Here is a 25,790-nt window from a genome sequence, read left to right on the forward strand (position 1 = left end):
CTAACAACTCCCTCTGGCTAAAACAGATGTCAAGAGGGTGCTCCAGGACCCACCAGCCCTTTCAGATACAAAAATCCAAGGACCTTTCTGATCCTGGGGATGACTGGAGAATGATTTGGGGTACATTGCATCCTTTCTGGGCCAGAGTCGCACTTGGTGGAGGTCACTCGTGGCAGCTGGAAATGTCATAAGGACACAACCGCATGATAGGAAAAGGATAAAAGATAAACTATGACACAGGGATTAATGTCAACAGGAAACTAATGCCTGACACACAGCGAGCCAGGAGAGACAGTGGAGTTATTTGTTACGAAGAGATGATTGTGGAGGAGGAGGTTGGGAAACAAACCTCCCAGCCTGAGGCTTTGAGAGCTTAATTGACCCCAATTACTGGCGAGAAGGTGAAACAGGGACAGACAGAGAAGAGCCCCGCAGGAAGGTCCGTCCTGCGGCACAAGCCCAGCAGGCTCTGGTGCACCGCAGTGATGTCAGGCACATGCAGAATGGAAACGCGATGCAATTTTGTAGCTGTAGGGCAATGAAACCTTGGCTTGATATATCAAGGGAGGAGGCAGCTCACTCCCGCTCCGTGTCTCTTATCTGAGCGTGGCTATCTCCTGTAATTTAGGATTTATTCTAGCACCAAGGGTGTGTTTTGTAACCTTTGGGCATGAAGGACCAAATGGGATGTGTCTGACAGTCTCAAATCTTGGTCCGTCTTCAACCCATGTGTCCTTGGCCATCAGGAGGAGAGATCTGGCCACATGGCCCTCCTAAGGTCCATGGCTCTCATTTTAGGTAGAGATACCCCTCTTGGCATCAGTACTCCTTGCCCAGAGCACCCAGCTGCATTTCCACATCAGGTTGCCTGAACTTTCCTTGAAGTAATTAAGACAAATATCCCATTCTGAAGATGTAAGGACTTGAGTCTACAAACCTATTCCTGACCCCCAAACTCTGTGAAGACAGCCAGTGTTGCCTTGTGTGTTCAACCTTGGTCCCCACATACCCCCCCCAGCTCCGATACCTGCTGTCATCTCTGTTCTCCTCCACCCAAAGACACCACACCAGCTACAAACCCACCCAGAAAAGGGTACCAAGGCTCCGTCACGGACAGGCCCACAGCTGAGACAAACTCCTGGGAATTCTTCTGACCTCATTCATCAGAAGCAAACATTACATCCAGCTGAGATGATGAGCCTGGAGGAAGCCTACGCAGGAGCAAAGCAGAGGGACTGCATCACTGGAGTTGTGTCCTAAGGGACATGAGCAAATATTATTTTACCGCTGGGCAGCAAGGTACGGAGATGCCGAATAATCTTTGCAAGATCACGAGAGGGAATTACTACAGTCTAGAAAGACTAAACCTCCACATCTCAAGTGCTTCTTCAAGACCTTCATCCCAAATATTATTCATCCTTTCATCACAAGGACACTGAATAACTCCATATGTCTTCCGGGTGACTGTGCATTCGTACAATACGTATCTGTGACAGCTTCGTTAGTCCACATATACATTCAGGAAAATCAAAAAGCCAAGTCACGTGGACATTTCCGAAATGACAAAATCAGGGAAGAATGAACGTGGCTGGGAATAAACAAGGAAATGGAGTTACCCAGCACGTTTCCTTTGCCAGAAGCGCGACCTTCGCTCTGCTGGGAAGTGGTCCTTTGTGAAAGTGAACCTTGGCTACATCTGAAAGCTGCTTAGAGGTGGAAGGAGATGGAGACACACAGGGAAGACCACCCGGGTGGTTTGAACCTTTCTCACCTGCTGTTACGCGGTGCTGGAGATGGGGGAGGAGGCAATAATTGGTTTGTGCTGCTGTTCAGTCACTGCCCAAGTTTATTTCTAGTGAGTTGTAAAGGAGCACACAAGGGAAAATGTTTCAGAGATGCAAAAATTGCCGGGGGAAAAACAGGCGCCTGCATTTCTCCTTTATTGGGTTTTCTTTTGAAACTTCACCCTTGTCAAGGAAGAAGCTGCAGACAGGGAATACCGAGACCCGGCTGAACCGGAGGGGTGACAGGAACAGAGCCGGGGCTGCCCACCACCCAGGCACAGCACATTGCGCTCGGCCGTGCCGGAGCATTTGAGGAAAAGGAGCTTTTGTTTACACAGAGGTTTGGGGAATTTCTCTGCTGCTGTACACAGAGCCGGGCTGGGCACCCAGTCATGCCACTTTTCCTGCTCCAGTCACCCAGCTGAGGCACCCAAAGGCACAGGGCAGGTTTCCGTGGCCGGTCACCCTGGGAAAAGCTAGTCTGACCGGCTTGCCCACAGCCCCGGAACAGGAAAACCAGCTGGTTTCAACAATTGCACCTAACAGTTTAAAACCCACAAATAGAACATGAATAAAAAAAAGGGCAAAACACGTTGAATAAACCCGCGACAGGGAAGGAGCCGCTCGGCTCCATCGCTGATTTCCCAAAGATGCCCGTTGAGTCATTTCATTGGAAAAGCACCCCGGTTTCCGCGGAGCGGAGGCAGAAGGAGCGGCGGGCCGGGAGCTGCGCTGCCGGCAGATCTGGTAGGTATCATCCCCGTCCCGATGGAAGCGGCCGCGTGTTTCGGCACCTTATTTGGCTATTACTGCTCGTCCGGAGCTAGGACTTCTTGCAAACAGTGGGAAGAGCCCCGGGGATGCTTGGCTGCCTCTGACGCAAGAGCCTCGCCGGAGCATTTTTGACCTTGCTTTGCATCTCGACCGAGCACTGGCGACCACGCCGCCCGCCTGTCTGCACACCCACCGGCGCTGGGAGGAAAGGAGAGCCCGGGGGATGGCGGCACCGGGCCCTGGCTGGGATGGAGAGGGCAGAGAGAGTGGCTTTCCCCGTCCTCAGGGAAAAAGAAACTCCGCAAAACGGTTTTAAGAGCCCACGGAACCGGCAGCCTCTCCCCCACGGCGTGCAATCAGCTGTACTAAAAGGTTACTAGCTCTGGCAGAGCCGTATTGAATTGCATCAGCTGGGAACCTCGTCCAAACCCGTCGGAGCTGAGAGTAACCCTTTCTATTTATTGCCCTATTGTTTCACACTGGAGGAACACGGAGATAAAATCTGTGAAAGCTTTATTGTTACAGACAGGCTTTCCTCTGCCCTCCCAAGCCGTCACCTTGTAAATTACGCTCCAGCTTCCAAATTCGGGGGAATGAAATGGGGGTTACATTGATGGGGATTAAGGCCCCGGGAGGATTTGGTGGGGGAGGTCATCTGCTGTCCACGCTCCCACTGTTTAGGGCAGCGTTACCCAATTTCCCTCTGCCAGCATCGGCCACCTTAGCCCAAATCCTCCACGCTGTTTATATGTAAAACCTGACTTTACTCTGCCCAGGGCGAGCTCGAGAGAGCCTTTAGTAACACATATGGGAAAAGAGAGGATCAGCCCTTCATAAATATCTCTGTTGTAACAGCAAAAGTGAAAAGGTGGCAAGACTTTGTCATCCCCGTTAAGAAGCTTTTGCTGCCTTCACGACAGCAAAGCTCCCGCCGCCGTTCGCGGCACAGGACGTGGGAACGGTGCTGGTGGAGAAAGCTCCGGGCTGGCAGAGCCATCCCCAAGGCTGCCGGTGAGGGCATGGCTTTGTCGGGATGTGGCTTCCCATCGCCTGGCACAGTACGGGACACATCCTGCCCACTGCCACCAACCACCACGCCGGACCCCGAAACTCAGCTCTTTCCGCGTGACGGTTTTTCAGGAAGCTGGGTTGCCTTGGCGGGATGTATGTATCATTGGGTGGAGAGCTACAGGAAGCGGATAATATTATTTTTTTTTTTTTTCTCCATTTGTGCCGGTTCAGACTCTTATTTAAAGACAGTTCCTATTTCCCAGCTTCGCAGATGCTAAGGATGGAGGGAACCAGCACATGGCCGAGCCTGAGCGCGGGCACGGAGCGGGCTGCCGGCTGCAATGCTCAGGTAAGGGGTTTGCGTGACGGGAAATATTTCGCTTATGAATTAGGGGCTTTCAGATGACCAGCGTGTTAAAAAAAAACCAACAAAACAAACAAAAAAAAACAGACTAAAGGCAGCGGAGTGCACAGGGCTGCCACGGAACGGCGCGTTTGGGACACGGAGGCCGGTTCCCGAGCTCCCCTCTCCGCACGCCCCGGGACCGCCGCACCAGGGGGGGGGGTGGGGGGGTGGCGGGGGGTTCCCGACTCCGCCGGCTGCGCCCCGCGGTGATCCCCGCTCCGCTCCACCGGCAGCGGCCCCGCAGCGGGCCGGGCCGGGCCGAGCCGCCCCCCGGCGAGTCCCGGATGTTGGAGCGGCCCCGCTTGCTCCGTCCGTCGCTTCCATAAAAGGCCAAGGGGCCCGGCGGCGCGGGGCGCGTTTTTCCTTTAATTATTATCCCCCTCCTCCTCCTCCTCCCCCCTCTCCTCCCTCCTCCTCCTCCTCCTCCTCCTCCTCCTCCCCCTCCTCCCCCCCCTCCCCCCCCCTCCTCCCGCTTCTCCCCGCCCGCCCCTTCTTTTCCCGCGGCGGCCCCGCAGGCAGCGGCTGGGGGGCGGCGGGGCAGCGCTGCACCCCCCGATCCCGCCCCACCGCGCCCCCATCCCACCCCCCCCCCCGACCCCGGAGCGCGGAGGCGGGCTGTGCCGAGCCGAGCCGAGCCGTGCCGGCGGGCGGGCGGGCGGTGAGGCGCGGCTGGCGGTGCAGGAGGCCGGGGCCATGGCGCTGGACGGGATCCGCATGCCGGACGGCTGCTACGCCGATGGGACTTGGGAGCTGAGCGTTCATGTCACCGACCTGGGCCGCGACGTCACCCTGCGGGTCACCGGAGAGATCCACATCGGCGGCGTCATGCTGCGCCTCGTCGAGAAGCTCGGTGAGTCCCCCGGCAACCCCCACACCCAGCCCAGCGCCCTGCCCCGGCGTCCTCCCAGCGCCCAGGACGCTGCCCCGGTACTATGCTTTAGCTCCCAGCACCCAGCATCCTGCCCCAGCACTGTGCTTTAGCTCCCAGCACCCAGCATCCTGCCCCAATACGGTGCTTGAGGTCCCAGCACCCTGCTTCAGCATCCTGCCCCAGCGCTGTGCTTTAGCTCCCAGCACCCAGCATCCTGCCCCAATACGGTGCTTGAGGTCCCAGCACCCTGCTTCAGCATCCTGCCCCAGCGCTGTGCTTTAGCTCCCAGCACCCAGCATCCTGCCCCAGTACTGTGTTTGAGCTCCTAGCACCCTGCCCCAGCATCCAGCACCCTGCCCCAGCACTATGCTTTAGCTCCCAGCACCCAGCATCCTACCCCAGTACTGTGCTTGAGCTTCCAGCACCCTGCCCCAGCACTGTGCTTTAGCTCCCAGCACCCTGCATCCTGCCCCAGTACTGTGCTTGAGCTTCCAGCACCCTGCCCCAGCACTGTGCTTTAGCTCCCAGCACCCTGCATCCTGCCCCAGTACTGTGCTTGAGCTTCCAGCACCCTGCCTCAGCACTGTGCTTGAGGTCCCAGCACCCTGCACCCTACCCCAGTACTGTGCTTGAGCTCCCAGCACCCAGCATCCTACCCCAGTACTGTGCTTGAGCTCCCAGCACCCTGCCTCAGCATCCAGCACCCTGCCCCAGCACTGTGCTTTAGCTCCCAGCACCCAGCATCCTGGCTCAGAATTGTGCTTGAGCCCCCAGCGCCCTGCCCCAGCACTCTGCTTAGCAACGTGCCTGTCCCAGCACCCTGCCCTGGCACCCAGCACCCTGCCCACCCTTGCACTTCACCCCAGCACCCTGCCCATTTCAGATTCCAGCACCCAGCCTACCCAGGACCCCATCCTAGCACCCTGCCGTAGCACCCCATCCCCAGCCCGGGCTGCCTCTCTGTTCTGCACCCTTCTGCGCTGCACCCAGGAGCTCCCGCAGCCCCCCATGCTCCCAGCCTGCTGCCCTGCACTGCCGCCTCGTCACCACCTCGGGCCAAAACCAGCCAAAACTTTACACCCTGAGGGCCACAGCCACCACCCGCCGGCTACTTTGCACACAGAATTTTACACGGAGTGGGGAAACATCTTCATTTTGGGGGGACACACACACTTTTATGGGTGCTCCTCAGTTTGCAGAAAAATTTAATTCTGAAATTGTAGCTGGTTCCGCGCTGCTTCGGATGAGGAAAGCGTCTTCGAGGGCCCTTTGCGAGCGTGGGGTGATTAATGGGGTGGCATTGGGGGTGGGGTTGGATTTGGGAGCGGGGCCACCATGGTGTCCGGTGGCTTTGGGTGCGCACCTGGACAAAGAACCCGTTTGTCTGGGACGCGTGGGAACGCGCGGCCGAAGCCGCCGGGATGGCTTTGTGCCGGAGGAGCCAGCTTGGACGAGCCCCCCGAGCCACCAGGCGTGGGGAGCCCTGTCCTGCCACCCCCCCACCCCCCGCCACCACCTCGTCTTTTTATCAGCTCTCGACGGCTCGCGTGTGTTTGCTCAACGGCGCAGTCCGGCCCCGTGACCGTATTTGCTCCAATAAAATATTAATTGCGAGGTGCCCGCGCGTGCCTGCGGCGGTGGGAGTAGCGGAGCTGTCAGCCGCAGGTCCCGTTTCGACGCGGAGCCTTCGCGCGGCTTCGTCTTCCTCCGCGCTTAGCTTGTGATTTATTAATTATCTGAAGTTAAAGGAAGGAAGAGACGGATATAAATACGCTTGTTTCGAAAGGAAGCGAGCGCTCGCATCAAAGGGTCTCGTGCTGGAGATAGCCTTGACTGTCCGAAAACTTGATTTCTTTTTTTTTTTTTTTGTTGTTATTTTTATGCTGAAAGATTTGCTGAAGTTGAGCGCTCAGCAGCTGCGGGGCGGGGGGGGGCGGAAATCAAAACCAGCTTTCTAGAAATGTTAAAAACTCATCCCGTTGATGAAGAACAAACACACGGTGCTCCCTTCGGTTCTGAGCTGCGCCGGGTGTCGCGGCCGGGAGACGCCGAAGCAGAGCAAGCCCGGCGCGTGCACGGGGACGAAGCCCAGCGAGGACCTAAATTAGCGCCTGACGTAATGCATCCCCCCCCAAATGCGTTTGCCCGGATCCTCTCCACTTGTTAAGTTAGGAATTGTATTAGAGGGAAGGAATGCAGCGGCCGCAGCGCCGGCCCCGGCAGGGGGAGCAGGGATGGTGCTCCCCGGGGGGCTCAGCCCCAATGCCCCCCTCCCCGGGATGGGTGAGACCCGTGGATATCTCCGGCTGTTGCCTTCCCTTTCCCCTTGGCTTTTGTCGCCGAGCCAAGCTATACGTATTTAGTTCCTCTTAATCTTCCTGCGTGTCAGCTCTTCCAACCCTCTCATTATTTTTATGGCTCTTCTTTGAGCTCCTGCCAGTTTATCGGGGTCGGGTTTAGCAGAGCGGGGTGGGACAGGGCTTGCTCCTGGTGTGCCTCCTCAATGCCCTCCTTCTTCCAGCCTCTGCCGCTGCTTCGTCTCCCGAAATATTAATTTTACAGTTTTTCCATGTTGAAACTCTTTCCCCGCGTTTTTAACCTGTTGCTCCCTGTCCTGCCGGTGTTTGTTTCCCTTTTTTAACAACTCCCAGCGTTAAAAAAAAAATAAATAATTGCTCCTCTTTCACAAGACAGTATTTTTGCTGTGAGTTTTAAGGAAATGTCTTAGAAATAAAGTTTTCTCGCAGCTCTGGGATCCTCTATGGTCTGCTCTGTGGTGGCGGGGGGAAGGAAAGGAGAAGGGGCTCCATCCTTTGGGATGAATCTCCTGTGGGCTTCGTGCTGCTGGAGGAAAAGCAGATTTCTGTGGCTGCTTGGAGTTTCACTGAAGTTTAGGTCATCGCTGTGAATTTGCAGCAGATCAGCCTGACTCTGGTTGTAGGATGCTGGTAGAAGCTCTTCAACCAGTAGTAAACGGGGCAAAAACGCCTTCCCTCCTCCTAGCAGCAAGAGCATCTTGGAAAAGGGAAAAATCTCGATTTACAGGAGTGTTTTCTGATGTTTGTAGGAGAAAACGATTGCAGTAAATAGCTTTTTGGCTGGGGTGCAGGGGGGATACATGTTGGGGTGCTGTGCTCAGAGCGGGGACGCGGGAAAGTCTCTGCTCCCTAAATCCCGAGGCTGCGGGGTATCAGTAAATCTTGTCGACTCAGTCCTTGCCTGCGCAGAGCGGCTGCGGTCGGTCTGTTTGGGAATAGGCAATTAAAATCTGTCACTAAGGCAGGCAGGGATTTGGAAAAAACCCAAGCAGCAGATAGGGATTCTGGTTACTCCAGCGAATTGCAGTGACCTGTTGGCTCCCCCTGTTATTTATCACCCCGCTGGATTAAGCCGCTTCGTTAATTGAGCCGTGCCGCGTGCTTGGCAGAGCCAGCTTGGAAAAAAAGGCAAAAAAAAAATTAATAAATTGCTGAGGTTTTAAGAGCAGTAGTATTTAGTTGATCTGTGCGGGTTGGGGTCTGTGCTGGAAACTCCTGGTGCTCACCCGGGGGTTTTTTAGGAATTTTGCCACTATTGATTTACAAGGAAAAAAAAAAAAAAAAAAAAGAGGCTTAAAATCCCTGGGAGCAGAGGAAGGAAGGAAGTGAACGCGGGTTATTGTTGTTGTCAACTTAAGGCTGTTTTAAACACATGCAAGAAAAAAAAAAAAACCCACAACTGCTTTTTTGAAATGCACTTGAGTGAGCTTCGTGGGATGTACGTTAAACGCCGGATTGCGTTTGGGGGATGCTCTGTAGGGTAATGGGAATAAGAGAAGAGCTGACGGAAACAGGGCAAGGGGGGAACAAATGGTGGCTGGCAGAGGAATGGCTTAAGACAGATGACCTAAATGTGCGCTGAGCAGATTCGGAAAATCCATGGATAGAAGTTTTCGCATTGGAAACGCGGGTTTCTCTCTTAAATTTCTTTCCTAGGAAGTTTATGCGCGGCAGCCGGCTCCAGCTGCAGGAGGACTGAGCACCTTTAGGGGTTTGTACCTGAAGAAAATACATCAGTGAACATCAAAAAAAAACCCAAAAAACAGCTGGGTTTGGAATTCTGGGCTGAAAGATGTTAACGCTTATGGCATCGCTCGGCCGAGGCGGTGTGGGGCATCCGTGTTTTATCCAGCCAGGATGGGCATGGGAGCTGTGCTGGGGGTAAACGTCGAAGCAAGACCCCTGCCCTCCATGGGGAGCGGCCGATAGCGGCGGGCGGTGATGATGTCATGTAAGGCCTTGGGTTTTTTTGTGAATCGCATCTTTTGATAAGAGTTTGGGCAACTGGTTTAAATTCCATTGTTCCCGTTGGCAGCTCCTCCACTATCTCCTTTCCATCACTTGGGAGAGGGTGGGATGTCACCCGAGGATGGGTACAGGAGTCGTCACGTGCAAAGCATTTTGTTTTCGGTGTCGTAGCACGTCAAGGTCGGTCTTTTCCTGGTTTTAGCCTGTGAATGTGTCTGGGATTCACCTGCGGGGCTCTGCTCGCCATCGCGTGGCCTCTGCCCATGTCGTCTTGCCAACGACTTCAGCCGTACTCGTTACGAGATCGATATAAAATATCAGCGTTCTCCCTGTAAAGTCTCTTTTTCTTAATGGACCCCTTGAAGGGTTATGAATAAAACACCGAGCAAGCACAGCGCCATCGATTTCCCCAGCTTTTGCGTTTGAGGTTTTGCAGCGCTCGGAAACGCTCCGAGCTGGTGTGAGACTTGCTGGGGAAATTCTTTGCCTTGAAACCGGAATGAACACTCGGAATCAGCTTCAGGCTGTGTAAGAGAAAGGCAGAGCCCTTGGCCCAGCCCGTTTCTATTGCGAACACAAGGCAGGATGGGTCCGCAGTGCAGGTGACGTGCTCCTTTTGCTTTGGGACTTCTCCAGGGAGACTTGGGTAGGAGCTCACTAGGTGACCCCACATGTTTTGCCGATAGAAGAGGCGAGAGGAACAGCTGGAGGCTAAAGAGAAATAAAGGAAGGGGTTTATTGTAGCCATGCTTTCCAGAAATACTTGTCTGAGCATCAGTGCTTGGTGCCTGGAATACGGTCGGGGCTTTTCTCCGGTCCGTGCCACCAGGATGACAGCTGAGCATCTTCGTTTGCAAGATCTGCAGATGCTTGTCTGGCCGTCAGCTGTTGGTCCAGACCAGAAGGATGTTTTGCTTTATAATCAGCACTGGGTCACTCCTCAGTATTGCTTTTCGAGTACGTGGCGTTCACGAGGGGACCCCGAGTGCCATTTAATATGATGCGAGAGGCTGTTGGTGTTCCCTTTGAGGGGGGGTGGTGAGTGCTGGTCTCAAATAACGTGATAAATGGTGGTGGTGGTGGCTGCTGAGGGCAGCTGAGGCTGCTGCGGTTCGGGCCGGCTTTTGAACGGCAAAGCTTGCGCAGCTGGTGGGAGGTGGGATGGGGAGCTCAGATACTGGGGGGTCTGGTACGCTGTCAAGCACGAAAGTCCTCCTGCTTTGGAAACAAGTGGTGATTTTTGGGCCGTTTTGAGACGAAAATGGTACCCTGGAAGGTGCCGGATGCCGCCCAGCAGGGATGCTTAAGGCAGAGATGCTCTTGCTTCAGCAGCATCTTCAGGGAGACCAAGGGAGCTGCTGATGCACCCGGTGTCTACATCTCGCCCCTTGATTCATATCTTTGCTAATGACCTGTGCTGAATCCTTGTCCTCTCAATAACACATTTTTAATGACATTTAAGTGAGAATATGCAAGTGCCTGGTGACACAGACACCCTCCGGCCATGCGCATCCATCCCTGCGGGGCTGGTTCTTTACATCCAGCTTTTGCCTTCAGGAAGCTTCTGCGTAGGCCCACCCCAAATTACAGGATTGCGGCTCAAATAATGTCCTCTTTGTTAGCCTAAGTGGAACATTCAGCCAAACTGCCAATGACCAGAGGAATTTGGGGCGGGGGTAGGTAAAAGCCTTATGCAGGCAGCTCCAAGCTGTGGTCACGGCAATTAATATTGACTCTTTAGAAGAAAAAAAACAGGAAAAAAAAATTTTTTAAAATTTTATTTACATTTAATTTATTATTTTTCTTTTATTTTTCATTTTTTCACTACAAGCCATCCGCTTTGGCTCGAAAGAGCCTGGCTGATGACACAGAGCCCGGTCGGAGGGGGAAGAAAGTGGGGCGGGAGGCGGTGGCGGCGACGTTCCCGCGAATACCAGAGCCTGGGTTTGTCCTACCACAGACAGGAAATTGTTGGGTTTGCTGTTCCTACCCAGCCCAAATCACTAGTTTCCTCTTCCAGCTCCCTCAGGTTTCGATTTGACATAAGAGACGCGGGGAAGCCGGCGTGGGGACCTGTGTTTGCCACACTCATGTCACTCTGAAAGAGCTAAAATGATAGAAATCATCACATTCACACACTTCCCTTTTTTTTTTTTTCTTCCTCCTTTCTTTCTTTTTCCCCCCTCTGTAGCCATCCTTTCCTTTTCCCCACCCTTCTCCATCAGGGCTTGCGTTTCACCCAGGCATCTGGCTGAGTCTCTCCCAACCGTATAAAAAACCCAAACAAATTGTACTCTGAATAGTTTAATATTTCGGTAGAGAAGCCAAATGCCTCCGGGTGTTTCCTGGCAGGGGTTTCGGAACCCTTTTGCTGCGCTGTTACGTGTGCCGTGGTTGCATTCATAGCATCTTCCTCTGGCTACCGGGGTAAAATTTACCCCACCTCAGGTTTTTGGTGTAAAGAAATGACATTTGGGGGTTTTCAGGCTGCAGCTTGCGGACCGCTGCGGGTTTGTGAGCAACTTCGTGCAAATTCCACTATGGGACATTATAGAAAGCAAACCAGGAACCTGGATTTTAACCCTTGGTCTTTGATTATGGGGCAAGGGTTGGGGAGGGAGGAAAGGATTGTGGATCACCGCATGAAATTGTGGTTGTGGGGAGTGTTTACCGAGTTGGGAAAGAGAAGAGGGAGTATTTGCACGGCAAACTTCAGTCGTTTCAACATCACCAGTGACACCGCCACTGCGAGCTCCGGTTTTGGGTGTTTGGGGGCTTATTTCTTTCTTTTTTTTTTTTTTTATTGTGGTGGTTTTCCTTACAAGCAATGGGAAGGAAGGAGGTTTGCAGTGCTTGTGGAGCTCGTGGCACACCGACTTCAGCCCAGCGTCCAGCCTTGGGCATGCTTGGGGGGGGAAAAAACGTCTCATACTGTTAAAACATCTTAAAGAAGATGCATTTCTTTGTTTCCTTTCTGAAACGTGGATTAACCGATAGCTTAGGAGCAGAGAAACAAAACTGAACGAAACTTCTCAGCTGGTGGGATTTGGTTTTGAACATTCTCAGTGGCTTTCAGGGTTTTTCAGGTGTTACAGTTTGGAAAAATACTGAGAAATCCAAATTCCTGCTGAATGGAGGAATAACAAGTTTGAGCAGAATTGCAGTAACTTGGTTTTCTTGGCCACGTTTGCTTTTTGCACATTGCTCCGCTTTTGGTTGTCCAAATTGGAGCTTCCGCTGGGTAGAGCTGATGGGGCAGAGGAAGAAAAGAGCCCAGCAAAGCAGAGGAAAGCTTTTTTACTTTCCTTTTTTTCTTTTCGGAGAACTGTGCTGCTCGACTTTTCTTGCACTCGCCCCTTTTCCAGCCAGTTTGTGGCAGCTCTGGGAGCAGCTCCTGCTCCATGGCCATTCAAATACAAACCTCAGTTGGGAGCTATCCGTGTCCATGAGCAATATGTGCCCACGAGCTGACCTTGGTCGTCATAGAATCATGGAATGGTTTGGGTTGGAAGGGACCTCAAAGGTCATCCAGTTCCAACTCCCCTGCCGTGGGCAGGGACACCTTCCACTACACCAGATTGCTCAAAGCCTCATCCAGTCTGGCTTTGAACACCTCCAGGGATGGGGCATCCACAACTTCTCTGGTCTGCAGACCAGATAAGATCTTGGAGACCTCCAATTTTTGGTAAAAGGTGGCTGAATTTGGACAACAGGTTGAGGACAGCGTTGGGAAGGGATATGTGTAGGCAAATGGGCACACCAGCAGTCGCATAGACCTTCCCTGTTACAACCTCAGGTGGTTTTTAGCTTGCAAACCAACCAGACAGCAAACAGAGATTCATCTTGCCGATTATTACATTTTAAATCTCTTTACCAGCCGATTATACATGTTTATTTAGAGGCTATTTTTTCTTTTTTTCCCCCTCCTCCTCCCTGCAGGCATATGTACTTTTGGAAGGGTTAATTGCCGAAACTCCAAACTCAATTAGAAAGTCTGCGTTTTCTGAAATTGCCTGGAAAGAGCTATGTCGCTGTCTTGCTGAGCTTCCCTTCCTCGCTGATAATACACAGAGCTTTGCTCGACACGACCTCCGGCTCGAGAGCAGTCCGCAGCAGAGATTGTCCTCGTTGACCCTGGTGTGTCCTGCCCTACGGCTCTTTTGCCTGAGCTTGGTTGCATGATGGGTGAGGTGGACCCAAGCTCAAGGTTAGAGGTCTTCACGTTCTTTAAAAGCACGTTGCGTGTTTTGCCCAAGCTCACTGATGCAGAATTAAATAAGAAAAATGGTGAGGTTTCCTCCCCTTCCCGTGGCATCTCCCTGTGGCTCTGCAAAGGACCTAGGGCAGAGACCAGCTTCATCCCAAGTCTTGCTCTGCCCCAGGAGCTCATCCCAAAACACGTGCAAGGGGAGGTTGGTGGCATGAGAAACGCTTTTGGCTGCTGTCACTGCCGAGGAGGGATGAGGTTTCTTTCCCTTATGCTCTATCTGAGGGATGCACTTTGGGTGGAACCTGGAAGGTTTGGTGACCCTCTCTTGCAGTCCTGGATCCCATCTGGTTGTCAGGAGAGGGACCAGCGTTGGCTCACAGGTTTGGTGTGGGGTGAGGTGCCCCGAGGCATCGTGACGGTTGCAAACGTCACTTTCCATGGGGGGAATAAGGTTTTATCAGAGAATAACCGTCGTTAAGGTGCACGAGGGGAATTGTCTGTCGAAACTGAAGCTTCAGATGAGAAGTTGGGAATTCAAGTTGCCTCTTCGATTGTCCTTTATCTGCCAAGCGCATCCGTCCCACCAGACGTCCGCTGGCTCCGTTATCGGGGATGATGATGTCTTTTTGGCAGGGACTGGCTCCCTTATGCCTCGCATGTTCGTTGGGGATGAGTCAGGGTTGCAAACTGCTGGCACCATCCCCCTGGAGCACTTTTCCTTTTTGGTGAGGGAAGTGTGATATGCGGCTGGAGGGTGAGGGAGCACTCGGGCTGGTAGTCAAGGCAGTTGAGTGCTCCCTGGAGAAGCAGTTTTCCTTCCTTCCTTCCTCTGCTGCTGTGCTTCTGTCCGATGCTTCCTATTTTGCTCTGGATGAATCATGGAAACCGCATTCCTTAATTGAGTTTTCTACCATTTCTCGTGATTCCGCGGGAGGCAGGGAGCAGGCATGAGAGCCTCCTCTGGAGGGGTGCTTGATCAGTCGGGGGGGGAACGGTGGGCAAAATCAGGTTGTAAAGATCCTGTTTTTAAAAAAGAATATTAAAAAAAAATTATTAATCCAATCCACCCTTGCTTTCCTTTATTCCTTCACGTAGAAAAAGGAACAAGCCAAATTGCTCTGGGGTGCTGGTGCGGGGATTTTAGGCACGTCTGCACGGCGCTTGCAAAGACCTTCCCGAGCTGATCAGAGCTTGGTAGCGTGAGGGTGTCAGGGGATGGAGGTGGCCTCGGCTTTCGGCTCCTCTGGAGGGTTTCCTGATGTTTCAGCTGGGTTCAGTATTGCTGCAAAACTGCTCTCCCTGCTCAGGGGTTTAAACAGGGTTGGGTATGGCTGCATGGAATGGGAGAGAGGGTTGGAGAAACCCATAGACCTCCTGCTGCCATAGATGCTGTGAAATAAAATAGATTTTATTTTGTCATAGAATCATTGAATGGTTTGGGTTGGAAGTGACTTTCGAGATGATCCAGTTCCAACCCCCATGCCATGGGCAGGGACACCTTCCACTACACCAGGTTGCTCAAAGCCTCATCCAGCTTGGCCTTGAACACTTCCAGGGATGGGGCATCCACAACTTCTCTGGGCAACCTGGTCCAATGCCTCACCACCCTCAGTGTAAAAAATTTCTTCCTTATATCTAATCTAAATCTCCCCTCTTTCAGTTTAAAGCCATTGCCCCTTGTCCTATCACTACATACCCTTGTCCAAAGCCCATCTCCAGTTTTCTTGTAGGCCCCCTTTAGGTACTGGAAGGCTGCTGGAAGGTCTCCCTGGAGCCTTCTCTTCTGCAGGCTGAACAGCCCCAACTCTCTCAGCCTGTCTTCATAGCAGAGGTGCTCCAGCCCTTGGATCATCTTTGTGGCCTCCTCTGGACCCGCTCCAGCAGCTCCATGTCCTTCTGATGTTGGGGACCCCAGAGCTGAACACAGCTCTGCAGGGGGGTCTCAGGAGAGCAGAGCAGAGGGACAGAATCCCCTCCCTTGACTTGCTGCCCACGCTGCTTTGGATGCAGCCCAGGACACGGTTGGCTTTCTGGGCTGCCAGCGCACATTGCCGGCCCATGTTGAGCTTCTCCTCAACCAGCACCCCCAAGTCCTTCTTCTCAGAGCTGCTCTCAATCCATTCTCTGCCCAGCCTGTACTTCGGATTGCCCTGACCCATGTGCAGGACCTTGCACTTGGCCTTGTTGAACGAGGGAGTATTTGTGTTTGGGTAACAGCAGTGCAAGTAGTAGATGCTGCTGTGGCATCTTAACGAATTAAGTTTCCAAGTGGTGGTTGACTAATCCTATTAACGCTGAAAAGAGCTTCCTTCCTAGAGTCTGCTTTAGAAAAAAAAGGAACTTCCAGGCTCCTTGGGATTTGCTCTTCTTCCCGAAGCGTGCATGCGGACCTGGCTCCGGCAGAGATGCCTGAAGGCTCAGCATCCTGCGGCTCGAATGTGGGGGAGCAAAGCCCCACGCTGCCGGGAGCAATGTTTTGGGGGGCTTTGGGGTTCAGTGTACCAGCCTCGTGCTGCAGAGATGCTCGGTGGTGGTGCGGGCTCGTAAATCGTTTTTTCGTTGTAAAACGAACCCAGCGAGTTAGAAACCAAGGGGTTTTCCAGTAGGTCCTTCAGAGGACGGCGATGGTCTTGGGCAACAAAAAGATTGACTCCTGTGGTTTTTTTGTCACCTCTTCAGTGCTTCAGTTACCATCCCTGCCCCATCGAGACGTGAGCTCGCCCTTGTAAACCTCACTTACAAACCCGATAAAAGGACTCTTCTTTTTCCAGCAGCACATTCCTTCATTAGCAGAAGACGCTCCATAATTTTTCTGAGCAAGGACACGTTGGACATCGGCATTCAGCGTTGCGTCCTCAGTGTCCTCTGCAGTTTGTTGTTTTTTTTTTTTCCCCTCCTTTGTTTTTTTTCCTTGCTCTTGAATAGCTCTCTGCAACTACACGGTGTCCTTTGACGTCAGGATTTTGTGGCGATGAGCCACACGTGTGCCCCGGCACGCCGGGACCAGGGGGAGGTCTCCTGCGCTCGGTCGCACTCACGGGAATCGCAGCGTTGGGAACAAGGCTGCTCTTGTCTGGCTTTATTTATTTATTTATTTATTTATAACAAGTCAAACTATTTTTCTTGCAAGAAATGTTCTTCTTCATCCTTTGAAGATCTAAGATTCTACTTAGATCTTCTTCTTCTATGAAGATAGGCTGAGAGAGTTGGGGCTGTTCAGTCTGGAGAAAAGAAGGCTCTGGGAGACCTTCCAGCAGCCTTCCAGTACCTAAAGGGTCTACAAGAAAGCTGGAGTGGGGCTTTCTACAAGGGTATATAGTGATAAGACAAGGGGCAATGGCTTGAAACTGAAAGAGGGGAGATTTGGATTAGATAGGAAGAATTTTTTTACAATGAGGATGGTGAGGCACTGGAACAGGTTGCCCAGAGAAGTTGTGGCTGTCCCATCCCTGGAAGTGTTCAAGGCCAGGTTGGATGAGGCTTTGAGCAACTTGGTGTAGTGGAAGGTGTCCCTGCCCATGGCAGAGGGGTTGGAACTGGATGATCTTGAAGGCCCCTTCCAACCCAAACCCTTCTATGATTCTATGATTGAATTCCAGCACAGGACCACCCTGTTTTGGACACCCCCATGTAGATGTTCTCCAGAACGTTTGTTCTCCTGAAAACAAAGTAGGATCAAATAGTGTTGATAGTTGCCCGGGGTGGTAAATAGGGAAGAATTCAAGGTACCACTTTCTGTTTACCTGTGGGTAAAAGCCCTTCTGCAGGTGTACACTATATTTTTCATAGCCTGCATCGAATACATATGGGGCATAGGATGAAAACCCTCTCTTAAATCTCATTAGTACCAAGAGCATCCGTTTGTCCTAGCTACAGCTTTATTACAGTGGGCTGATAATGATTTTGTAGGATATTTATCTCTGTGTTTCAAAGGATAATTTTTCAAGCGTCGTGACCAGAAGCTGGAAGGATTTTTGTTGCGTTTTGAACTTTGCTCTGTAATTAAATCCCCCTTGGGAGGTGGAAGGGAGTCTGCTCCAGTGCACACCATACCCTAAAAGACTCAAAACTCCACTAAAAAAATAGATTGTGCCCCAAGGCAGCGACTGTGTCACCCTGCAAAACACATCAGCATTTCTGCTGGATGTGAAAACATCTTTGGTTTTAATTTTTTTTCTTCCCATAATTGTCCTGGAAGGAGTGGCTTTGGCATGTTTGAAGGAATCTGGGTTTAAAGAGGTCAGTATGAGCAGCGAGGAGGTGATGGCCCTCCCTGTAGGGAGCGGTGGGTTCAGCTATATAGATATATGTGTGTATATATGCACCCATAAAATATGGATGCAGCTCTGTGTACACCCATATTTTTATATATAGGAACATACATTGTATAGAGAGTTTCTGAAAAGTAAATATTGATGATGACGAGAGCAGGCACTGGCTGGAGCAAGACCTTCGGCAGAGCTCTCAGCTGTAGAACGCTGCTTTATTCTTGCACCTCTGTCCCGCTCCGTGTGCTGGATTAGCCATTTTTTTAGTACTTCTGAAGGTTTTAGGAGCTTTTGCAATATTCTCTGTGTTTTGGGTTTGTTTTTTTTTTTTTTCGTAACATGCTGAATACGCCTTCAGACCTCATAGACACACACCGCTTGATAGCACGCAGAAAACCTGTCAAAGCAACAGCCTGAGCTTACGTGCAGTGATTTTTGGGTGGTTTGTTGGTTTTTTTCCCTCCTTTCTTTTTTCATATTGAGTCTTAAATTACTCTCCTTTTCCAGTTTTTCAGTGTTTCTCCATTGCTCACTGTGCACGGTGCCCACACAATGGGACAGGAGGGACGAGGGAAGGGTACAGCTCATCCCGGGAGCTCGCCCGGGGCACACGAGCTGCTCGCTAGCTCGTTATTGCTAGGGAAAAAACTCCTTTATTTTTCCCTTTGAAGGAGTTTTTTCCTTCCCCGCCGGGTTCCCGAGAGGGGTGTGTAACCAGCCAACACCCACCCCCTGGCTCCGAGCCCCTGCCCACTCCTTGGCGCTGGCGAGCGCCGGATTCGAGCGTTATCAGCAGGTATTGGAGCTTAAAGGTACTTTAATGTCCCAGCTGCCTCTCAAGTTGTCTGCTCACTGCAGGTGGGGCTTCAAATGTCCTGGCCACATCTGTATTTTTTTCAATAAAATGTGTATTGCCTATTAATTTAAAAAAAAAAAAAAATGCAACCCACATTTTTTTTTTATTCCATCCTTACAAAAACTCTCGACTTCATCTGAACCAAACTCACTGAAAAGCTAGAAAATTGTTGGGGTTTGTGTTTTTTTTTTCTCTCGTTAGATTACCAAGTTTAAAAAAAAAAAAATCACTTTTTGCTGGAGGAAATGCTTGGCTTGGGAGTTGGTTTCAGTCCTTGCACTGTATCTTATCTATATAGCATTTTTATATACGTGTGTATCTATATAGAAATGTGTGTGTGTGTGAAACATATCTATGGATATATATATTTTATATGTGCATGCATTTTATGTGTGTATATGTATTATATATGCATATATAACACGTATCTATGTATATAGATTTTATATATACATATATTTTATGTGTGTATATGTATTATACATGCATATGAGACATCTACATGTATGCACATTTTATATATGCATATATTTTATGGGCATATCATATATGCATATATGACATATCTACATGTGTATATGTTTTATATATGCATATGTTTTGTGTGTATGTATATTAAATACTCATGTATGACACTTATCTGTGTATGTTATATATGTGCATATATTTTATGTGTATATATTATATATGCATATGACACGTATCTATGTGTATGTATATTTTGTATATGCATATATTTTATGTGTGTATTTATATTATATACACATATATGACACGTATCTATGTGTATGTTTTATATATGCCTATCTTTTATGCCTGTATATATTATATATGCATATATTTTATATGTGTATATATGATGTAAATGTGTATGTATGTACATTTATATACATAATATCTATATACCTATATATACCTCTATATGTCTATATATCCCTATATATTTGTGGGTCAAATTGAGGTATTGTGTGGCTAACAGAAAGGCATTTTGCTACCTCGAGGCTCTTTGCTGTCCTGTGGATTTAATTTGGGATGTGTGCGTGATCTGTGCTACCCCATGGAAGCCTTTCCAGAGGTGGAGACCACCACTGCTGGATTCCCCTGCTCTCCAAACACCAATCCAGTGGGGTTTAATGGTTTTCTTTAAAAAAGAAAAGATTTATTTGGTCGTATCAGGGCTCTGTTTTCCTGAGCACGGAAGGAGAACCCATCTGCACCAGGGGATATCCCGAAATAACAAGGCAAGCGCAGTGTTTATGTAACGCCGGAGACTTGTATACTACTGCTAGTAGGTCCTAAGCCCGCGCAGAGCGCCTGCCAAGTGACGGCAGCGCTCCTCAAGATGGGAGGTTCCATAGCTGCCGCGGAAGCGGAGCAGGAAAGGGACTTCTAAAATCCGCCGCTCGGCAGACGGAGAGCATTTGGAGCAGCCGGCTCCTGGGATAAATGGGATAAACGGGATAAACGGGCCATCAGGCAGAGCGGATGGGGCTGCCTCCGTCTTCTTGGCACTTCACTGAAATTTGACTTTTTTTTGCTTAAATCGTAGTCGGGTATGGGTGTATCTGTGCGGTGGCAAGCCCAGAACTGAAATACACTGCGTATCCTTCTCAGTTAAGGCTTATTTTCTGCTACTTGAGTTCTAGATGTGAATTTAGTGGTAGCTGTGGGAATAAAAGTCTCCGACTGTAATTGTGCTGGACAAGCTGGTGTGATGTGGCTGCGGGGAGACACGGGTATGAATTGAAAGCTGAGGGCGTTTAAGATTTAAAACACTTTATGGAGCAGCCTGTCACCTCTTCCCGTAATGTTCTGTCCTTGCAGAGGTCTCTGCAGCCGTCTGGGCCATTTCAGATGCTTCTTGCGTTTGCAGGACTGTCTGAACAGCTTTTCAAGGTGGATGCAAGCGTGTTCCCTGGTGTTCCCTGTACAAAACGTCCTCGGCGTCACCCGTACCGTGTCTCTGCCTCTTGGCATGGTTTTGGGAGGAGATTCTGCCCCTCTGCTCTGCTCTCCTGAGACCCCCCCTGCAGTGCTGAGTTCAGCTCTGGGGTCCCCAACACAAGAAGGACATGGAACTGTTGGAGTGGGTCCAGAGGAGGCCACGAAGATGCTCCGAGGGCTGGAGCACCTCTGCTATGGAGACAGGCTGAGAGAGTTGGGGCTGTTCAGCCTGGAGAAGGAGAAGGCTCCAGGGAGAACTTCCAGCAGCCTTCCAGTTCCTAAAGGGGCTACAAGAAAGCTGGAGAGGGGCTTTGGACAAAGGCATGTAGCGACAGGACAAGGGGCAGTGGCTTTAAACGGAAAGAGGGGAGATTCAGATTGGATATAAGGGAGAAATTTTTCACTCTGAGGGCAGTGAGGCACTGGTTGCCTCAGTGGAGCTGTGGATGCCCCATCCCTGGAATTGTTCAAGGCCAGGTTGGATGAGGCTTTGGGCAACCTGGTGTAGTGGAGGGTGTCCCTGCCCATGGCAGGGTTGTTGGAACTAGATGGTCTTGAAGGTCCCTTCCAACCTAAACCATTCTATGATTCTATGAACGTAAAACCAAGTTCTTCCTCAGAAAAAAAAAAAAATCCCAGCTGGGTCCCCCAACCCTCCTGGGCTCCCAGCAGCCACATGTTGCATTCAGGCTGCGTGGGGAGGTGGCGGAAGTGGGGAGCAGGGATTATTTTTGATGCCGGGAAGGAAGCACTGTGCTTCCCTTTCCCGCGGGCGCTGCTGCCAAGGCTGGGCTCCTGGAGCTCCCTGTCCCCAACCCGTGCTGCAGCTGATGCCGACAGCTCCAGCCTCCATGTCTCCACAGCCTCCCCGGAAGGTTCCTTGCCTGGAAGGGCAGTGTTGATGGCAATAGTTTGCTATGACCCCAGCAGACGTGTGCAGCTCATTTCCAGGGATCCCTCTGGGCTCTCCTTTGCCTGAGATGACCGTGATGGGACAATGCTTTTTTATTGCACTGAGGACACCTAAATCCTGGTGGCTCTGGCTTTCCTTTCCCCACGCCACGCCATAGCCTGATTTAGACTAATATGGGTGGATTTTCCCATCCCACCGAACAATTCTGCCTCTTTTGCTTTTTGCTTTGGTTGAGATGCTGACCAACGCTTGCTGGCTCCAACTGTTTCTGGCTTTTTGCCTGACAGCGTTGCCGTAAGGCTGGTTCGCTTCATGGCTGGGAACAGCAGCGCAGGGGTGTGAAAAGAGCATTTAGCAGCTCCGAGGACCTGTAGTAGCCTTTTGTATTCGAGATGTGGGATCCGTAAAATGGGTTCACAGCTCTCGGAGAACTTACCTGGGCTCTGATGAGTAAGAAATGGCCAGTCCTGCCAGCGGTGGTAGTAAATGGGGAAAGACTGAGCTGAAATAATAAGCCTTGTCATGAAGCTGCAACCCTGATGAATGAGTAACTCATGAGTTGGGACCCTGGTGAAGGTTTATAAACCTTTGATCAGATTTAACCAGGCGCTTGGCATTCCCCAGCGTGCAGGGATTGCTCCAAGCCCTGGGCCGTGCCCGCTGCCTTGCGAAGCACCGAAGGTTTCTCGTTGACGCGTTAGTGTTGAACTCGCCCCCACGAGTCAGCTGCTAAACATTTGCCAAGCTCTTTTATCTGTAACTACCCCATGGGGCAGCCGCAGACCTTTCCCTTTCCGGCCATCTCCCTGTTAATTCCAAGCCTTAATTGCTCTCAGGCCGAAAGACGATGCTGTGCATGTTCGTGTGGTGGCCTGAAAGGTTAATCCGCAGCGTAAACTCAAATCTCCTCTGTTAGGCGTAAGTGTTAGTGATTCAAAATGCCTTTTTTTTTTTTTCCCTCCCCCCATTTGTTCAGCTTTCAGTAGGGCAGAAGTTGGCCTTGGTTGCCAAAGTCCATTGTAATGATTTCTCAGATTTTTTTGAGAGTAGCCAAGGCTTGTGCAAGTTTGCATGCTTTTCTATATTTGGTTTTGTTTAATTTGATTGTACAAAGCTGTTGAAAAGTCTAGCTGAACATTTCCACTTTCTGGCTGCATGGTTATGCCATTAGACCAGGAGTTCAAAGAAAAGAACAGCTTCTGCTGGGTTTTCTCAGTAACCCTGAGCTCGAGATCCTGTTTTCAGATAGGGACAGAAAAAGTTCCTTTGCTGAGTTCTCCTCTCGATTAAAGTTCAGACGTGGCTCGTGGGCATAGTCTTTACGACGTCGATCCTGGAGCGTGTTCCTCATACCTTCAGCCTGTTCGGTGGTGTGTCTGCTGGGGCTTTGCCCTGGACTGGGCTGGGTTGGCTCCTGGCTCCATGGCTGGTGGCCTGCGATGGATGAGGATCGCTGCTGGAGGAGGGAAGAAGGAGCTGTTGCAATAAACATCAGCTGACAGTTGTAATTCGGGTTAAACCGAGGTTTTGCATTGGGAATCTGGGATCTGAGGAGGATCTGGAGCTGAAAACTGAATTATTTTATTGGCGGTGCCTTAACCTGGGAAGTGCGATGCTTTCAAGCTTTTTTTATTATGAAAATTAAAATAATCCTTGTACGAAGTCTGTAAGCTCAAAACTTCCTGGTAACTCTTATCATTTGCAACGTCGAGTGCAGAAGTGTCCTTGTGACTTGTTGTGCAGCCTCTTGAGGTTCTCTTATGCTTGCCCAGATGACATCCTGCGGAAATACTTGGTTTTTCCTTTGAAACGAGAGCTTTGGCTGTCCATGCTGCTGTCGCCATCGGTGCTGACACCTGGAGATGGCAGGTTTAGGCTAAGCAGAGCTTTGCAAAATGCGGCTACAGCGCCTGGATTGTTCCCTCCCCATCTCCATCCCTTTCTCCTGCATGGTGGGGGGCCATTGCACCATTAATGCTGTCGGTGGTTGTTGGACTGGAAGAGGTTTCACTGGAATGACTGAGGGCCGCGGGGAGAACAGGGCAGGTGTCAGTAGAGAATATTTCAGGTGTTAGGGAAAATACTGCACAGTGGCTGTTTTTTGGAGTTACCACCATGCTTTAGTTCCCCAAATGCTTCCCAACTTGGATGTGACCTTCAAAGACCCCATGGTTACATCCCTACTGGAAGGAGACCTGGCTGTTGGGTTTTGCACTGTTATTCCTTCGAGAAGTGACTTTCAGTGTCATTTAGGAATTTTTCAGTTTTGTTTGTAGAAGCTGAAAGACCTGGAGAAGACACGGTTTCTCTATTGAGTTCTTCTTGCAGACCTCCTTCTAGTTCTGCTTTCTGGGTGTGCCCAGGTGGCTGGACTCATCTTCAGCTAGCGCAGGTGTCCTACGTGGTGGGCATGGGGAAACCCAAGAATTGATAGTTGACCTAAAAAACTGTGCAAAATCCCTCCTGGGAAAGGTGTCGGGTCGTTCATGACCCCCTTGGCTTCATGCTTGGCATCGCTGCCGGGCTGAGTGATCCACAGGCACGTTTGTGTCTCATCCTTATTCCTCTTGGGTTCTTTCCTACTTTTATCTCCGAGGTGGCTTCTAGATGCTATTGAGTGCAAGCAAATATTTGTAACCAAAAAAAGGCTGTGGCTTTTTTTGTATCGATCGCTGCTTCTTGGTTAAACGCGTTTAAACTCCTGCTTTTGTCTTTTGAAGGCTAATTCTGGTCTTGGTTTTGACCGGTGAAATGGTTTCTTTGTTCTAGATGTCAAGAAAGACTGGTCGGATCACGCGCTGTGGTGGGAAAAGAAGAAAACTTGGCTCCTTAAAACGCACTGGACGTTGGACAAATACGGGATACAGGCTGACGCCAAGCTCCAGTTCACACCTCAGCACAAGCTGCTTCGCCTTCAGCTGCCCAACATGAAGTACGTCAAGGTGAAAGTCAACTTCTCGGACAGGGTCTTCAAGGCAGTTTCTGACATCTGCAAAACGTTCAGTAAGTAGCGAGCGCCGAAAGCCGCCAGCGGGGTGGTTGTCGTTCGCGTTGGCTCCTGCCTCTCCTTCGGCACCCGCGCTCGTCTCATAAACTTAATAATTAATACATTATTTCCCAGCGTCAGGCACCCAGTGGTCACCTGGGCACCAAGCAGCCTGGATGTCCACTCTTTTTCCTTTGCGAATCGTACCTTTTATGTGTAAATACTCAAATCCCGGGACCGATCGTACTGCAAACGTAAGAAGAAATGTGGATTTTGTGCTGAATTCTGTTTCGTAGCAGGGCTGCTCTCAGTTTTGTCTTAGGCGAGGCGGTAGCAGCCCTGCGTTGTGTTAGAGCTGCTGGTGTTGGGTCGTCATATTTTTTCTGCAAATTTATGTGCTAGAGGAAAAACAAACCCTGAAACAGGAAACCTGCCAGCTCCGTGGAAAATCGTGTTAGAGATGAAGTGATGATGCTTTGCTGTAAAACTATCTGGTGGAGGGAAGGAACTGAGTCACCCTTTCTCCTCTCCAGCTCTTCACGCTCCTTTCCCTTGCTGAGAAGAAGCCCCAGAAGAAAGGGTGGGTCGTTTCCCACCAGGTCCCACCAGGCGTGTCCTGTGCATCACTTTGTACCCACCTTCAGAAATTCCTCACCCCAGAAGCTTCTTTCTTCCCCTCAAAAAAAAAAAACCAACCAGGAGATGGTCACTTCACTCCGAGGAACTCAGATAAGCTCTGGGTGTGTGCTCCATACCGGTGTCCTTCCTGGTTCCTCCTCTCCGAAAGGAGCCTGCGACCGGACCTCGGCCGTAGTAAATCTATTCCTGCTCTCAAAAAGCAGCCAGGTTGCTCTTGGCTGACCCAATTTATTTGGCGAGGTCGGAAGAGCTGAGCCATCCACGCGATGTTACGGCGTGGCCCCCGGCTCAGCTGTGGCTAGGTCGGTATATATAGCTGATTACAAATCTTGGCTATTTCTTTCCTGATTTTTTTTTTTTTTGTGTGTTGTTGGGGTTTTTTTTAAATAGAAATATTGGGCAATTTCTCCTTAAAATAGAAAAGGCTTAGGCAGCATTATTTCCCAGTCGATTTGGCTTCCCCTCACTGTCTCCCATTGCCATTTTTAATGTCACGCTAGACAGGGAGGTGACAGGCGTCTGCTGGGTCGCTGGTGAATCTTCCTTAGCAGTGAGTCACGTCAGGAAATTCTGACACAGTTAATCACGTAACGAGAGGTCTTTCGCTGACGCCACCAAGCAGCCAGGACCTTACATGGGCCTGGAGCAGCTATTTATTCAGTTCCAGGGCTCCCAGGGTATTTACGAACGCACCAGCAGAATAATGCTAATATTTAAACATGTGGAAGGGGAAAAAGCCGCTCGGAGAGCTGCAGCCCAGCAGCGGGCAGGGAGGGCACATCTGTCAAGATCTGTCCCATGGCATCCAACCCATATATTGGGGATATGTTCCCCAGTTGGGG

General features: G+C 50.7%; 1 protein-coding gene across 3 annotated transcripts in view; it reads left to right on the plus strand.

Annotated features, from left to right (window-relative positions):
* The first annotated feature begins 3,840 nt into the window (after positions 1-3,840).
* The window catches only part of FERMT2 (FERM domain containing kindlin 2), a 52,469-nt gene continuing 30,519 nt past the window's right edge, over positions 3,841-25,790 (plus strand). For 2 of the 3 annotated variants that reach the window (XM_086613111.1, XM_086613110.1), the window contains exons 1-2: positions 4,669-4,825; positions 24,093-24,326. In XM_086613111.1, the coding sequence (XP_086469237.1) occupies positions 4,669-4,825; positions 24,093-24,326 (391 nt within the window). Of the gene's footprint in view, positions 3,919-4,656; positions 4,826-24,092; positions 24,327-25,790 lie in introns of those variants that run through there. The other variant, XM_086613109.1, reaches the window with a different exon arrangement.

This window comes from Tauraco erythrolophus, chromosome 6, assembly GCF_009769465.1.
Source record: "Tauraco erythrolophus isolate bTauEry1 chromosome 6, bTauEry1.pri, whole genome shotgun sequence".
NCBI lineage: Eukaryota > Metazoa > Chordata > Aves > Musophagiformes > Musophagidae > Tauraco > Tauraco erythrolophus.